Source organism: Corvus brachyrhynchos, unplaced genomic scaffold, assembly GCF_000691975.1.
Source record: "Corvus brachyrhynchos isolate BGI_N302 unplaced genomic scaffold, ASM69197v1 scaffold1, whole genome shotgun sequence".
Taxonomy (NCBI): Eukaryota; Metazoa; Chordata; class Aves; order Passeriformes; family Corvidae; genus Corvus; species Corvus brachyrhynchos.
This window is the reverse complement of record NW_008237222.1, coordinates 8,303,680-8,319,222: the sequence shown is the minus strand read 5'-3', so window position 1 is coordinate 8,319,222 and position 15,543 is coordinate 8,303,680. Positions and strand designations below refer to the sequence as shown.

The 15,543-nt window shown below is 46.7% G+C and overlaps 1 protein-coding gene across 1 annotated transcript in view; it reads left to right on the top strand.

The window, feature by feature from the left end:
• The window catches only part of CCDC85C (coiled-coil domain containing 85C), a 110,612-nt gene that overhangs the window by 79,828 nt on the left and 15,241 nt on the right, over positions 1-15,543 (top strand). The window contains exon 4 of the mRNA XM_017728934.1: positions 3,994-4,098. Coding sequence (XP_017584423.1) covers positions 3,994-4,098 — 105 coding nt within the window. The remainder of the gene's footprint in view (positions 1-3,993; positions 4,099-15,543) is intronic.

Below are 15,543 nucleotides of genomic sequence, written 5' to 3'. Positions count from 1 at the left end.
GCAGTGTGTGGCGCAGGTTTGTGCTGTGGGCAAAGGTGTTGGCTCTGCAGGCTTGTCCCCGTGCTCATGAGCTGGGAAGGTGAGAAGTGCTGAGTTAGACCGAGGGCAGGTCTTGTGCTTCTGTACTGCTGTGAAGGTCAGGACAGGCTTTTTTTGTTTTGTTTTTAGCTATGGATGAAACTAGGGTTTGAAAAACATTTATAGTAAGAGAGCAAGAGCCACTGTAGAGTAGTCAATGGCCAGTTGTTGGTGTTTGCTGGGGACAAGTGTGTGAGTCTCCTGAGGTCTCACTTGGTCTCCTTTGATGTGTCCCTCCTTCTGTCTCTGCTCCTCAGCTTAGGAAACATCTCCAATAAAAGTTCAATTGAGACTGCATGCTCCCACGGAGTTTTAGTTCAGATGAAAGTGATTGTGCTGATAAATTCCTTGAAACTCCAGAAATGTAAAGTGATTTTACCTGAAGGATAATTTATTATAGCTGTGTTGCCCATTAGTTGAGATAATCTCCAGCAATGATGATGAACAGAGATGATCAGGGATTCTACTTTTAAAATGTCTTTCTGACTAGAAAAGCAATTTGGGATCCACTTACATCTCAGTAATGAAAATTGGGTAAGGTAATAAGAGATTTCATTTTGTGAGTGAATTGACAATGCAAATATCAGGATTTTTAATTTAGGTTTAAGTGAAGTAATGGCTACTCATTCTGATGCATCATTAGTTATATTGCTTTTTAATGAGGGATTCACTTTTTTTTCCCTGGTTAGCTCTAACACTGATAGCAAAGCCCAAGGAATGTGCAAATGTTTAGGGAGGTCTGTTGAATATGTGTCACTGCACCATTTCAATTTTAAAAGAGAAGGAAAAGCAGTTTTCTTTCTATGGTGAAAAAATACACATTTGCTTTTAGTGCAAGGAAGATAAATAATGCAGAGATGTGATTGGTAGCCTGTTGTAAAAAAAACCCCAGGCTATTAGAGTAAGATACATTTCCAAATAACTTCTAGAAAATATAGAAGGAAAATTGCATTGAGTGGAGTGCTCATGAAAGGGGCTGGTTTTATGACAGGCAGTGGGAGGAAAAAGTTTACTCTGCCCATTCCTGACAGGGATGAATATAAATAATGGCAGGTGAAGACTCTTTTTGCCCTAGCAAACCCACTCTCTGCTCCAAACACCTCATTTCTCCTCTGGATAGATCTCTGCTCAGCATTTTTATTTCGTAGATGTCTTTTCTTTTTCTTGTCCTATTTTTTCCTCTCTTTTTCCTTTCTGTTCTTTAATTAAGAGCTTGTTTTGATGTTGATTGAACTCAGTGGGAATCTTTCCATCAAATTGAATGCATTAGGTCAGATTCATAATCAGCAGTCACTGAAACAATCTAACAATAGTTTTGTCACACACTAGTGCAGTCTTAAATGGGATTTGCTTTAAAAAAGCAAGAGAACTAATCCATTATAAACACTTGTTAGAGCAGAGTTTTGACTGTATCTGTGTATTTACCAACACCATTTCAACCAATTTAAGCCAAATTGAAATTAATGCAGACTTTTGCTCCAGGCAGGAGCACAGGGCAGTTAATTAAATCAATTTAAACTAGCGTATTTTTAGCGACAGCAGTGTGATACTGGGTGTCGTCTGGACTTGGGTTTGGTTGTCTCCCTTCCTTAGGTGGGAAAGCATTTTGGCTTTCTGTGAGGACAAGCTGTAATGTAATGAAACACATGGGGAATCCTATGTAGACCAACCCATTCAGATTTGGGGGCAAGAGAGCAAGTTTCTGGGATGCAAACGTTCACCAAATCTCTCTTTCTCAGGCATGTTTCTAGACTTCTGGTGTCCCACAATCATGTGGCATCTTGCAGGTCTCAGTGTGGTTTGCAAAAGTCTGAGTAATCCATGGCCTCTAAACTGCTGAGGCAACAAACACGCTTCTGGAGCAGAGACTTCAAGGAGATCTGCAACCTCTGGGGTCTCCAGCACAAAGATATAACTTCACATTTTGGCTCTGCTGTTTTATTCTACTTTTCCCTTGGCCATGCAAGTGCCCCTCATCATGGATGCCAGGGAAGAGTGCCTGAGCTCCTGAGCTGACAGCCTAAAGGAGTGAGTGGCAGAGTGTCAGGACCCCTCCAGGAGGTTGCCGTGTCCCCACGCACGCACAAGAGTGAAGAAGAGGTTGCACACAGCAGGGCGGTGGAAGCATAACCAGCCAAGGTGAAATCCTTTCAGGATAACCACCAAGAGACATCACATGCCTGGGACACTGCCAGTAAGCTAAGAATCCTCTCATCATCTTCCTTTGTGACCTGCTAGCCTTTCTTTGAAATTATATACCTCCCAGGAATAGTGGTGGAAACTCAGTTTTGCAGCAGTCACTTTTCAGCTTCAGAAGGAGTTATCTCCTTCAGATCTCTCTCTCTCTCTGACTCTGTGTTGTGAAATGAGAAAGAAATATAGGCCACATCTTCTCTCTTCGTAAATTCAGGGGAATCCCAGACATCTGATATGCTGAACTCATTCTGTGTCACTTGGATCCATGTGAGACACAACAGTTCCCAGCAGACTGGGTCATACAGGATGAGCATCCATTTCTCATGATGGCTTTCTTCTGAACTGCCCTTCTCTTCATAGCTTGTAAAATGAAAGCTGATAGGGTGAGGGCTCCAGAATAGGTTGTTAAAGCACTGGGTCACTATAGAAATTTTAACCTAAGAAAACAACATTTTGAAATAAAACCAAAGCTGAATGTCAACTAAAACAGGCCATGTAGCTACAAGAAAATGTTTTTTGACTGATAGAAAATGATGTATCCACTCAGAGTGCACCAATTCTTCTCTTTGAGCAGGAGATCGAAATGAACTTTCAATATTTCCAGAGATCTGTGCGTGGCAACAGTACCCAAAGTCTCTGTTATGTTCAGGCCTTTGGGTTACTGTGGGGTTTTATATGCAATTGAGCCAATTTATGAGATTTCCTGTTAAATTTTATCGCTCCAATGACTTTTCTTTGGTTCTTTTGAAGTAGAAAACATCATTTCTGTAGCAAATGCAAGTTGAAAGTCATAATGGAGCATAAAAATATGAAAGGTCATGATTTTTTAGCTTTAAAATAGAGGACGGTGCACTGCTTGATACTCTCAAAAATATGAAAAGTTAATGAGGACATTTATTGGTGATAAAGATAGAATCTTTTCCCAGACCTTTGATTTTGGCTGCTTGTGTATTGGCGTTTTGTGGGTGTACTTTTATAAATGAGAAACACTTCTCATTCTTTGCATTTCAAGATCACAGAGAGCTAGTAACACAAGGCAGAAACTTTGTCCCAGGGAGATTATTCGGTACTCCTAACACGCCGTGCTGCTTCTCCCTTTGAGTGCAGACTATTGGTTGCATTTACCTGGTTTTTAGGGTCATATAGACTACCTTCATTTATTTGACTATGTTTAAGACCTGTGGGTGCAAGCAAATTTGTAACCAAATAAGAAACTGTTCCTGTCAACACACGTTTTGCAAGCTTAGGTGAATCATAGTAGCACTGTTCACAGACCCTTAATCTAGAAAATGTCTCCTGGTGTGGGTTTTTTTTGGTGGTTTTTTGTTTGTTTGTTTTGTTTGTTTGCTTTGGATTTGTGGGTTTTTTGCTAATTTTGATTTAATCTGAAGTCTTAAAAATATTTTTTATGTGCATCTTATAAAATGATTTACTGAGCATGTAGGAACTTAAGTAAAACAAAAATGCCTTCCTGCTGTATCACTTTATGTAGCAGACGTTGAACAGTTCACCTCCAACTGCTTGCAGGTGTTTTCTCTAGGACTGGACATGTAAAAAATATTTTATTACAATGTTCGCTATCACTGTTGGTGCAGGGAAAAGTAATGAGAACAGGTCAGGGGACAGATATGGTCATGGGAAAAGCCAGGACAACAGAAGGGGCACAGCTTTCTTTCTCTTCATTAATATGGACTGTCCTGTTTTCTGTTGTCTTTGCAGCAGTCCAGCACGGGGGACCTGAGGACTCTGAGGAAAGGATTGTCCCCGTACCACTCTGAGTCACAGCTCTCATCACTGCCACAGTACCAAGATGCCCTGCAAAATGTAAGAGACGTTTCCTTACCCGTACAGACAGAGCCATGGGTTCCCCTAAAAGTGGGCATGGCTGGAGGGGGCAGGTGAAGATTACAGGGGAGCTCTCCCAAGTGAGTGTTCCCCCTGAAACTGGTGTTGGAAACTTGCAGCTAAAACCTTTAGCTGTTGAGAGGATGGGGAGCCCCTGGAACATTGATCTTTACCTGAATTTAGTTCATCAACTTCCCAGCATGGGTTTTCAGTCAACTGACGGTCACTGTTGTGCATCTTTTAAAGCTAGGGTGAGTCTTGTTACACCTGCAGCTTCTTCTTGGTAAATGCCCTGTGCCTGCAGTAAAAAAGCTGGTTGTGGATGAAGCTTGCCAGGTGTCTGGCAGCACATGGATAGGGTTGTTTAGTGGGTAAGGTCTTAGGTTTTTCTGTATCACAAATGAGGTTTGTGTTTCCTAAGATTTGCCTGCATTGCTTCTCAAACAACAGAACAATCTTGACTAAAGCCTCTTCCAAAGGATGGATACTGTGCTGCTGTGCCAGGACTCCTCTTGCACCCATGTGCCAGGCATGGCTGAGGATCCTGAGCCCTGCCAGGTGATTGCCTTCCAGATGTTTCCCTCACTGCTTGGGCCTCTACGTTTGCTTGGTGATACTGTTTTCCAGATTACAGGAAGAGTCTAGAAGTAGTCAGAAAGTCCTGCTAGGAGTGGGCTGCGAGTGCTATGAATGTGAGCAAAATCCTGATGGCATCACAGCTGGAGAACCTCCCTGCTCCATGTCTGGGACACTGGTCAGCAGAGCTGTAGGTTCTGTAGGACCAGTCATACACTGGCTGCTTGATTGGGAAAAAGTCATTCTGTAGATTTAGTGTACCTCTTACAGTTGTAAAGAAGAGCACAATAATACTTTAATAATAATTTAATAAAGTTTGTATAAATAAACTCCACCTATGGAAGCAGATCCCCTTTTTGTCCCTGCTGAATGGCAGGATGGACGGAGATGCTTCAGGCAAAAAAAAAGGGGGATAAAAGTGTCCAAGTGAATATTCACTTTTCTAGCTTTGTGCCCCCATGTATAAAGACAGGAGACTTTATAGGGAGTGCAGAGAGACTTGAACGTGGAGATGTTTGTCTGGCTGTGCTAGCCTTACAGTTTTGGAGATTTTGCTTTGCTTCCTTGGTGCTTAGGCTTTTGATCCCCAGCTTTGTTCCAGGTGGGCGATGCTCACTCAGTCTGTGCTGGTTGCCCCAAGGAGTGCTGCTATTCATGATTTTACATTTATCTTGTCAGTCAGGCTGGGATACATCCAGCAGCTCTCTGCAGAGGAGCTGTGCTGGGATAGGAGCTGGCAGGAGAGTTTTGTGCTTGAGCATTGACCCTCACAGCTCACTGGGGCTGTGTGAGGGCTGGCGGCAGATGGTCCTGCCTGCTGGAGCCCTTCCTGCCCACTTGTCCCTATTTTCTCTCCTTCCTAAAGGAAGAGATGGCACCTGGCATTTATGGAGAGGCCTGGGTGCTGTGTGACATTCACTTTCATCTGTCTCCCTAGCTGTGTTCTGCCTTCTTTGCAGGAAGTTGATAGAGAAAAAACAAAACCAGCTTTGGATCCAAATCCACGTCATCTCAGATACTTACGTAGCCATTTATTTACTTACTCTTGCCAAATCCCTTTGGTTTGTGGCTTGACATGATGTACTGTTTTTGTGACAAAGGATAATGATCACAAATTCATGCAAATGTCTTTGAATGTCTTGAGCATGCCCAGAAGTGGACATTTAGATGTACCTGAGTTCCTCTGCGGCTTTTTTTATAGACAGCAGGCATGTGTTTGTGAGAAATCATTTCTCTTTGTGCTGGCACATGCTTCATGTGAGTGAGTGATGGACAATTGGTGTCAGCTTCAAAGCTGTCACATCTGTTCAGGGTTTCATCATCGGCACTGCCTGTGCAACTCTTTGGGGAAGTCCCTCAGCACATCCCTCACTGTCACACAGGTTACAAGCAGGCATCACTCCAGCTCTCCAGGGCCCTGAGGTACCCCAGTTAATGACACAGCTGGGTGTTTCTAATGGGCTCTGGATCAGGGACACAAGTGCACACTCAAGATGCAGAAGCAAAAGACACTCAGAGTTGCAGTCTGTGCATTGTGCATCATGCACATGGGGAATTACAGATTGGCTCTGTAGTCTGTGTTGGTTACCAAATATCCAGCAGTCCTGCGGGTCAGTCTGGCCTACAAGACCCTGGCCTTTGCAAGGGAAGGTGTGATATGTATGTTAGCTTGAACTGAGAGCAGGTCAATCTCCTCAGCTCTGGGAACTGCCACCCAGAGTCATTTCATGGTGTACCAGAGGCTCCCTGTGTTCTTTGGGAGGTGAGGGTGATTTCCTCTGCATCCTCTGCATGAGAGGAGGCAGCAACAAGCTCCTGATGGGACCTGCCATTTCCCTGGGATGAGACTAAGCTAGATAGGCTGGCTCCATTTTTCTCGTTGCCAACAGCCTCATGTAAGCTCGCATTGCTCAGTCTCGTGTAAGTTGATGTCCCAGGCACGAGAGCTGTTTTTGAGGTACCTGTAAGCTGAGGTAACTCTGTGACCTGCCTGGCATCTGGGTGTCATGGTTTAACTGCAGTTGGCAACTAAACCCCACACAGCTGCTTGCTCACTCCACCCACATCCAGGTGGACATCCAAGAGCCCTGCAGCACAGCTGAGGATGAATGTGGGGGCTGAGGCACGGCCCAGAGCTTTCACCTCTCTCTTTTCTTTGGCCTCTTCATGGGTGCTCTGGCTGCCATGTGGACACATGTTCCTGCAGACCTGTACCTGCCCGCTGCCCTGTGGCTGTGCCACAGGCCCATCTCAGTGCCCAGGCATGAGTAGGTGACCTGAGGGCTGCTTATGTTCCTATGGCTGAAGGTACCATCACCTTGAGAAGCTCATAAACCAGCTGCCTGCAGGAACCATTTATCCACAGTGTTTAAGAACACAAACCAGCTTGTTACTAGCTGTCACAGCTAGCCTGGATGGCCTAGACTTAAAATCTGTGAGCAGTGTTCATGTGATTTATAATGGGAATCCTGCCTTTGGTGGGAGTAACTTCAGAGATTTGTAATGGAAATACTAAGGCTAGTGTGGATGGAGTGGGGGTGGAAAAGTGTGTGTGAAAACACCAGCATGAATTCTAGAGGACGGGGTGCTTTGGCCTGTGCTGATGGCCAAAGACATGACTGGCAGCAAACAAATGGGTAAACACCACAGGATGTGTGGTTTGCGTCAGGACTGGGAGGTCTGTGCTGTGATAAGGCCACAGCACAGATGGCTCATCAGCAGAGGACTTGTTCCCTGATAACGGGAGCAATGTCGCACCATGATTTTTCTTCCTGTGGTTCCAAGAGGAAGGATTAGATAAGGTGACCAAAATGATGTAAAGGAGGCAACAGGCAGCAGCTTTCCTAGGGGTTTTTGGAGGGTAAGCAAGATGCTGAGATAAAGATCAGCCTGTCATAACTACTGACTCCTAAGGCATGTGAAAAATGTGTCCCAGAACCCAGTTCTTTGCTGTCAATGAGGAGGGATGCCAGGGCTGTCATTAGGACTTGCTAGTGGGTGTCCCTTGTCCTCTGTGCCACACACGGTAACCCTGACCACCTTTTGGTGAACATGTCAGTGTGTGTTTGTAGGTGCATGGGTGTGAGTGACATGTTAGGTTAAAATAATCATCACCTTCCCCTTCCTTAAGGTTCTGTACCGAGTTTGTAGCATTCCCTTGCTGAGGAGCAGGAGCTCCTGGAGGTTCCCCATCTGGGTGCAGGAGGATGTGTCTGCTGGTGCCGTGGGTGGTGACTGGAGAAAGGGACTTGTGCTCATCCAGGGTCTGGAACTGGGAATCCCTAGGGAAAGTACCTGCAGATAAACTCTGTGAGAGCTAAGACAAGCTCTCTCTTTTTGAGAAGACAATGCTGATGATGCCAATACTCAGCTTTTATATATTCTCCTGAGGACTACAGTAAGTATCTCCAGAAAAAAGTGATACTTCTGTTAGAGTGTTCAAAACTACTTCTCTCAGGAGTCTGTATAGACTACAGACTAGGCTGGGGAGACACAATTTCTTTTTCACCTCTAAATCTATTCCAAAAGCAACAAGGTCCATAGGAAAATGCAAAGAAGTAGTAGTGTGGTTACGCAGTGGAGAGCACTCAACTTAGAGAGCTGCTGAGTCTCTGGCTTCCTGACACTGTCTCTGATTGTATTTTCTCCAGTGTCCACTTCTTGCAGGATGCAAAGCCTGGGAGATACCTCTGGCTGCAGCACCAGCCCCTTCCCTCGAATCCCACCATGCTGTCACAATGAGTCACGTTTTGTACCTCTGCCTTGCAGAGGCACTCGGGGGAAGTGTATTTCATTTTGCCATATGGCACACGTGCTATTACAAAAACAAGCCCAAATGTTTGTGGTCTGTAGGTGTAAAGAGAAGCCATTAGATGGAGTGGGAAGGGATGATGAGTCCTTGGCTGAAGCGCTGGCTGTCTGCTGAGCCTGTGAGTGTGGTGGTGAGGAGAGGTGATGTGAGGGCCCATAGTAGCTAAACCCCAGCCCCAGTGACAGTCCTGTCTCTGCCTTTTGGCCAGAAAGACTGTGGTCTCCATCCTGATCTGTACAAGGGCTAAGGCAGAAGAAAAGCGAGAAGGTAACTCTATATCTCTCCCTCAGCTCCCTGCAGGGGAAGGACCAAGCTGGCCCCTGAACCAACCTGGTGTAGGCAAGGATATGTAGCTGTGGCCCAAGCCTGGTCTTGGGTCTCAGTGGGGAACCCAGAGCAAGTCTTGCAGTCCCTCTTGTGGTCCCTTCTCAGCCTGCATTGGAGGAAATCTGTTCCTCTCAGGGAGAAGAACTGGATCAGCATCTTAAAGCCAACCTGATTTTTAAAATCAAGCTTGAAATAGCAAAAGATCACCACACTGTTCTCATTGTGGTGTCCTGAAGATGTTCCCCTGTCTCCTCTGCACCCAAAGGAGTCAGGGACACTGATGTCCCTGCAGACTCACCTGGTGCACTGGGGACCTTAGCAGGGCCCCAAGGTGTCCCAGCACAGCAACCCCTCCACTGCCAGCAAGGAGCTCCCAGCCCCTCATAGTGCTGCATGAAGTCCCTGGGCAGCGGGATCCCTGGCTGCCTGGTGCCAGTGCCCAGATGCATTTTCAGCATCTCATGGCCTCTCAAAATGCCTTCAGCCCCTTGTGTTGCTCCAGAAGGCCATCCTGTGCAGTGCCCTGATGGTCCCCTGCCTTCTCCTATCCCTGCACCCCATCCCCAGTAGCTGTCAGGTGAGCTGAGCGCAGCTGGTGTTTGTCAGAGGATGACTCTAGGCTGGTTTCTCACCTTCCCACATCAGTGATGGCCATGGTGCCTTTTTAGGCAGGGGGAAGCAATGATTGAGAGAAGCGTGAGAAGCGTGGCAGAAGGCAGCTTCTTCCCACTGGCTTCACCGATACCACCAGGACGTTATTGAGCAGACAAAAAGAGAAGTTCAAGGCAGCTGATCTGCTGCTGCAGCTACAGTAGCTGTAGAAGAGAAAGTAAAATGAAATGTTTGTTGGGATTTATGGCCCTGAGAGTGCTATGATGAAGCTTCAGGGTGTGTTACCAGCAGCTGAGAACAAACCAATCCATTTTTGAAGGCAGCTGTCCTTCATCTGCTGCTATTGCAGAGGCTCTGAGCAGTGGGTGGCTTTTTTCCCCATGGCAGCCAACCAGCACAAAGTTTGGCAATGACTAAGTTTGGGGATTTGATGAGCAAAAGAGGCACTGACAGGCCATGCCCATAATCTGTCCTTACAGGTAACCACAGGAGGCAAGAAAAATTCATCTGCTTTGAGGATCTGCTGTAGGTTCTCATGCTCATTTTTCATGTACCTTTGTGTCGGGCTGGCAATGGGTTGGGGGAGAGGCAGAAGCACAACAGAGCCTTGCTGTGTCTCAGGACTGGAGGGGCAGCCAGGCTGAAATGGAGACCTGAGGGGCAATACAGATGTGCACAGGTATCCTCCATGCCTGCATGCATCATCTGCCCACACAGAGGCTTTCACCTGCATCATCCCCAAATCAGATTTGCTTCAAAATCATGAAAGTCTGAAAAATGCCCACCGTTTCCTTCTGAAAACAAATGTGCTTGATGTTCCTTTATCAAAAGTAGTAGCACCTCTCAAAATCCTTACGCTGACAGTGCCCCTGTGAGTCAGTCAGAGTTAGTGCACTTGTCTGCTGGTACAACGTGGACTTGCTCTGTCCAGACAGACTTGTTCTGTTTGCTTGTGTCAGGTGGCTGTGGGCTGAAACTCTGCATGTGTCATGTTGGTAAGGGTTTCACAGTCCGAGGGGGCAGCTGAAGCTGTCGCTGGTGCTTTTTACCAGGGTGCAGCCGTCCCAGCTGCCCAGCGCTGTTACCAACCCATAGAGTGATCACTCCCCTCTCCCCCACCGCTGCTGGAGGAGGCTGACTCGCCGGCTCTGCATGCTTCAAGGAGTCTCCCGAGTCTGGAGCTGCGATCAGCTCAGTGCTGAGAAAAGACACCCTTCCTGTTTGTAATGACATCCAGTTGCAAACAATGTCCTGACTTTGTTTTTCTGTTTGGGGCAGTCCCTGAAATCTTCCCTTCCCTTCAGTGCCCCAACACAACCCGTACAGCCAGTGCTGTGTCATGCCTGCCGGGGAGAGAAGCCGTTCTTTTGTTGGGTGTCTGTGATGTTTGCTGAGAAAGCAATGAAACAGTTAAATTGTTTCTTTATTAATCATAAAGTGCCATGTAAGTCCTTTTTATTACTTAAGTAGACATCCATGCATGCTGGGAACATCATGAAGATGCAGGAGGAGGTGGCTGAGACAAACAGACAAGCTCCTGTGTGGACCCAGAAGTTAATTCATGGATTTGAATGTTTACATGACCAGCTGCTCTCTATGATTAAAGGCAGCAAATTAAGTAATGCCAAAGGAGATTATCATCTGCAATAAAGTCCCTTGATTTGATAAGGAAGATGCTAATACAGAGTCCTGATGGCTCTGCACTCACTCCCTGTCAGTGGCCAGGACCTGTGCTGCGCTGGAGAGCCGTGTCTATCTGAGGAATCTTCTGCAGGTTCCTTCTCCTGTGCCTGGTGGCAGGGTGTCAAGCGCTTGCAGCTGTGGGGCAGTTCACATGTGTCTTTGGGAGCGTAGGACTGTGCAGCCATTTAAGTGCCCAAGAAGGGAGCTGGTGGTTCAATTTGAGCTGGATGCTGGCAGGCTTTGTGCACGGTAGGCATGGAATAACAACAGCCAAGCACCATCACTGCTCTGGATCGGATGATGATGGAAGCCAGGCAGACAGGACACATAAGGGTGCTCCCTGGCCCTAGTGAGGGTGTCCCATGCTCAGATGTCAGAGGTCTGGCATCATCTGTATCAGGGTGGCAAAAAGGCTGTGCGTTACATGGTGTGGTTCGCAGAGGAGCCGGCACTGGTCCCTTCTTTGTGCCTCCAGGAAATCTTATTGTAGCCAGCAGGGAACCCCTGGGGCTGCTACCAGAGTGCCACCAGGTAGCCTTGTCCCTGCGGGGCCATGAGAGGAGCTGGGCTCCCTTAGGAGCATGAGAAGATGCAGCAGGGAGGGAAGGGACTTGGGAGGAAGGGAGGGTGAAATGTCAGCCTGGAGTCATGTCACGCTTCAGCACTTCGTGGCACCGGCGCTTTGTTTCAGCCATTAACCCCTCTGCAGCTGCGGGGCAGTGGAGCGCGGGAAATGTGGCCTGGGATGCAAAACAATGAGGGGAGCCAGGGAATTTCTCAGGCTGGTGATAACAGGGGTTTTTTTTGTGTGTGTGATCACCCAGGAATGCCACTCATCTTTGTGCGAAGGGAGGTTTCTCATTCTGAATGGACCATGAGTCCATGTGAGCCCAGTGCTTGCCCTTGGTGTTGCCTGTGCTACTCTTCTGATGGGGACACCATGCTTCAGGGTTTTGGTGCATTCCCTGCCTTCCCTTCTCCCATGCCAGAGTGTCCTTGTGCTCTCAGTCCTTGGTTTTCCTGCTGGTCTTCCCCATCTGCCCCCAGCATTGCCTCTCTGGAGCTGCTCCAGGCACTTCCTTAAACTTCTAGCCACCAGTGCCATTCACAAAACCAGTATGTGCTGGGCACCCTGTTCTGTCAATGTGCCAGGACTGGGGTGCCAGACACAGCACCTTTCCATGGTACTACCTGGCTCTGCCACCCACTTTCCATGAACTGTGGGCACATTACTGCCTCCTGCTTGTCTCTTAACAGTTCCTAATTTGCAGAGTGGCATTGACACCTTTATTTATTTAAAACACCTGGATGGTGACAGGTACTAAGGAAGGGTCCAAGCATAATTCAAACCTGGGTAAGGAGGCTGCAAACAAAACCACTGTGAGATAAATAGATGTGCCTGGGAATTTTATTGTGAGCTGTCTGACAGTGCCTGATGTAATGTAATTTTCTGTGTTCTGTCTCGACAATAAAAACTTCGCAGTGTCTGATATGACTCCATTTAGCTTTAATGTTGTCTGAGGTATGCCATTAGAAAAGTGTGTCTTATTTAATCGGGTTTGAATTCTAAATGCTTGTTTTTTGAAATGGTAGACAAAAATTACTAAAAGGTAAGGGAAGAAGTGAGGTTCAGAAGCATTAATATTTGCTCATATGTTCCGTGTTGGTCTGAAGCATCCTCAGTGCCTAGGCTGTGCCTGCTGGCTGAGGTAAAAACAGCATAATGTTCTCCTCTGGGTTTTGAAACTTAGTCTTTTGCAGTCTTTCTGCAGATCAGGAATAACTCTCTTGGAGGTGAGGTAGGAAAGGGTGTCATTAAAAGACAGAGTATAATTGAGCAAAAAGAGATTGAAAACTTGGAAGGACCAAGGTCTTATGTCTTTTCAGATCCCTGGAGGAATCAAGGAGAAATTGTTTATCACAATTTCTTTGTCATTTTTTTGAAATTTCTGATCCAAAACCTCTAAAAGAGCAGACACCTGTTGTCCCCAGTTAGGCTCTTTTCTTCTTGGGTTCCAAAGCATTCCCACTGTTATTAAGAGATGTTCGTATTTTAAGCCTTACTTTACCTCTGTGGAGGTGTGTCATTATCAGGATTTCACAGTGTGCTCTATTGCAGAGAGTCTTATTAATTTTGGTCCTCCAAACACACAGGAATGGAGTATCCGTGGCAGTGGTTGTCAGCATCTGTGTGGGACCACATGCCATGCAGCCAGATAGAGCCAGCAAAGACTCATTAGGCAACTTGGTCTTAGGCACTGGTAATGACATCGTGGCGTGACACAGAGCAGCAGATGTTTGCCAGCAGCTGCAAGTTGAGGCCTCTGCTCTTCATTTTTCTGGTGTGAGATTGGAAAGGATCATTGGCAGTATTGTGAGTATTCTCACATTAGCACTATTGCTTTACTGATGGTTTTTGGGTTCTTGGCTGGGGCAGTGAATGGGGCTACTTTGATTTGCTTTGTTTTCTGCTTTGGATTGGAGGGTGTCAGTGTGTCAAGTATCATTTTAGCAACAGACAACTGGGGAGCTTATCCCCTGTGTGTAGCATATTGCTTCAAGGATGCTCTGGCACTAGAGACCACAGAGTTTCTCTCACTTCTCTTAGTCAATTATACAGCTGGACTGTGAATCTCCATACAGACTTGGAGACAAGCCCTGCAGGCTCCAGAGAGAGGTTTCTGGGAGGGTCTCAGGTAGAATTGAGCTTCTCTGGGGGATTTGTGGTTTGGGCGTGCATGATGTAGGGTGGGTGAGATGGGGAGGGGACTGATGCCATGTGGGAACAGTAAGCTCTGAGAAGTGCATTGGTCCCATCACTGATACCAGCAAATATTCAGCACTGATCTGCTTGAAATGGAGGAGCAGGTGAGGGCTGAAAGGGAAATGTGTCCCTTGGTGCTTCAGTACTGCTGTCTGCACAGAGGAAGCAGAGAAATAGCTCTTGTTGTGGTTTTCCCAGTGGAAAAGCACCTGGGTAGGGGGGTACTTGGCACTGTCCTCCCTTGAGGGATGCAAAGAGCTTCACCAGGACCCTCTCAGGATACTGCAGTCCCAGAACCATCCTGGCAGCAGAGATATGGCTGTTCTTTCCAGGGCTGAACTCGTTAGAGATCCATGCCACAGAGATCTCGAATATTCTGAGCAGCTGCAGTGGTTTGGAGAGAAGCAAAAGCACCAACTTGCTGAGCAAGCATAGGATGGGTCACACACATCTCCACTGCCTCTGGTTTCCTGGGACTTCTGCTTCTTAAGGATGTATCTTGGAGAGCTGTCTTTGGGTCTCAGAGATGCAGTGGTCAATAGACCCTGTGCACAGGGAGGAAAGGTGCTTCTTGCAAGCACCTGGGAACTCAGAGACATAACCTAGACCCCCTCTCCTTAATTAGACTGGTAATCTCACTGCTGGGCAGCTCTTCCTTTTGGTGGGGTGACTGCGGCTGTGGATGAAGCCTGAAGTGGTATGCTATTTCTCAACATCTTTACTATAAATTTTAAAGGCATTTTTGGTGACTTCTGAGCTGTCTTGTAGCACCATTCATTCATATAATTATGTGATGCCTCAGCTACATATCTGAGGATGAAGAGTGAACCACCTCTGAGCTACCAAACACTTTGAAAACCTAGCAAGTGGAAAAGCCATATGTCCATTTAATACAAAGACTGCATGCTCAACAAAACCAGACAGGGAGAGGAAACTGAGAGTGATGCATGCCTCAAAACACACCATACTGCTTTTTGCCTATATGGACAATTTCTGCTTCTTAGGATGTATCCAGATTAACCTTGCTATTATTGTCTGCCAGGGCGCTGAGTCAGTTGTGTTCCTATGTCTGTGAAAATGTCAGCTATAGAGAACAGGAAGGGCATGGGTTTCTGCAGTGGTGGAGGTCCTCAGATTAGCTGAGTTAGAGTGCTGGGGTGCAGTTCTGGGAATTCTTGCTTACAGTTTCCGAATGCATCTGTTCTAGGCATGAGGAGTCTCCTCCATCTGTGCAATTTTACTTACTACTTTGACACTGACTATGTGAGATTTTCCCTGCCCTCCTGCCCTCCTTCCAATCTCCTATCTCCAGTCTCTGTTTCCCTCTCCCCTGCATTTCACCTCGATGGGTTTCCTGCTTGGTAAAATACACATCCTCCTCTTCCTTCCCATTCCCTCCCTTCTCCCACTGTTGGCAGTTTTCCAATATAGCAACCTTGACCTTATCTCCAATTCCTTCCATTTCCTCCCCTTCAGCTAACAGTATCGGTGAACTCTGCCCATTTTCCTCTCCTCCATCCTCCAAAGGCTGGCCATGCATCCTGCTGGATATGTTGTCACTTCTTTCCTTGCTGACTGCAGTCATCTCCATTCTGGCCTCCTTTATGTGTGCCTCTGTGCAGGAAGCTGATAGGAGTTTGGCTGAAGCTTT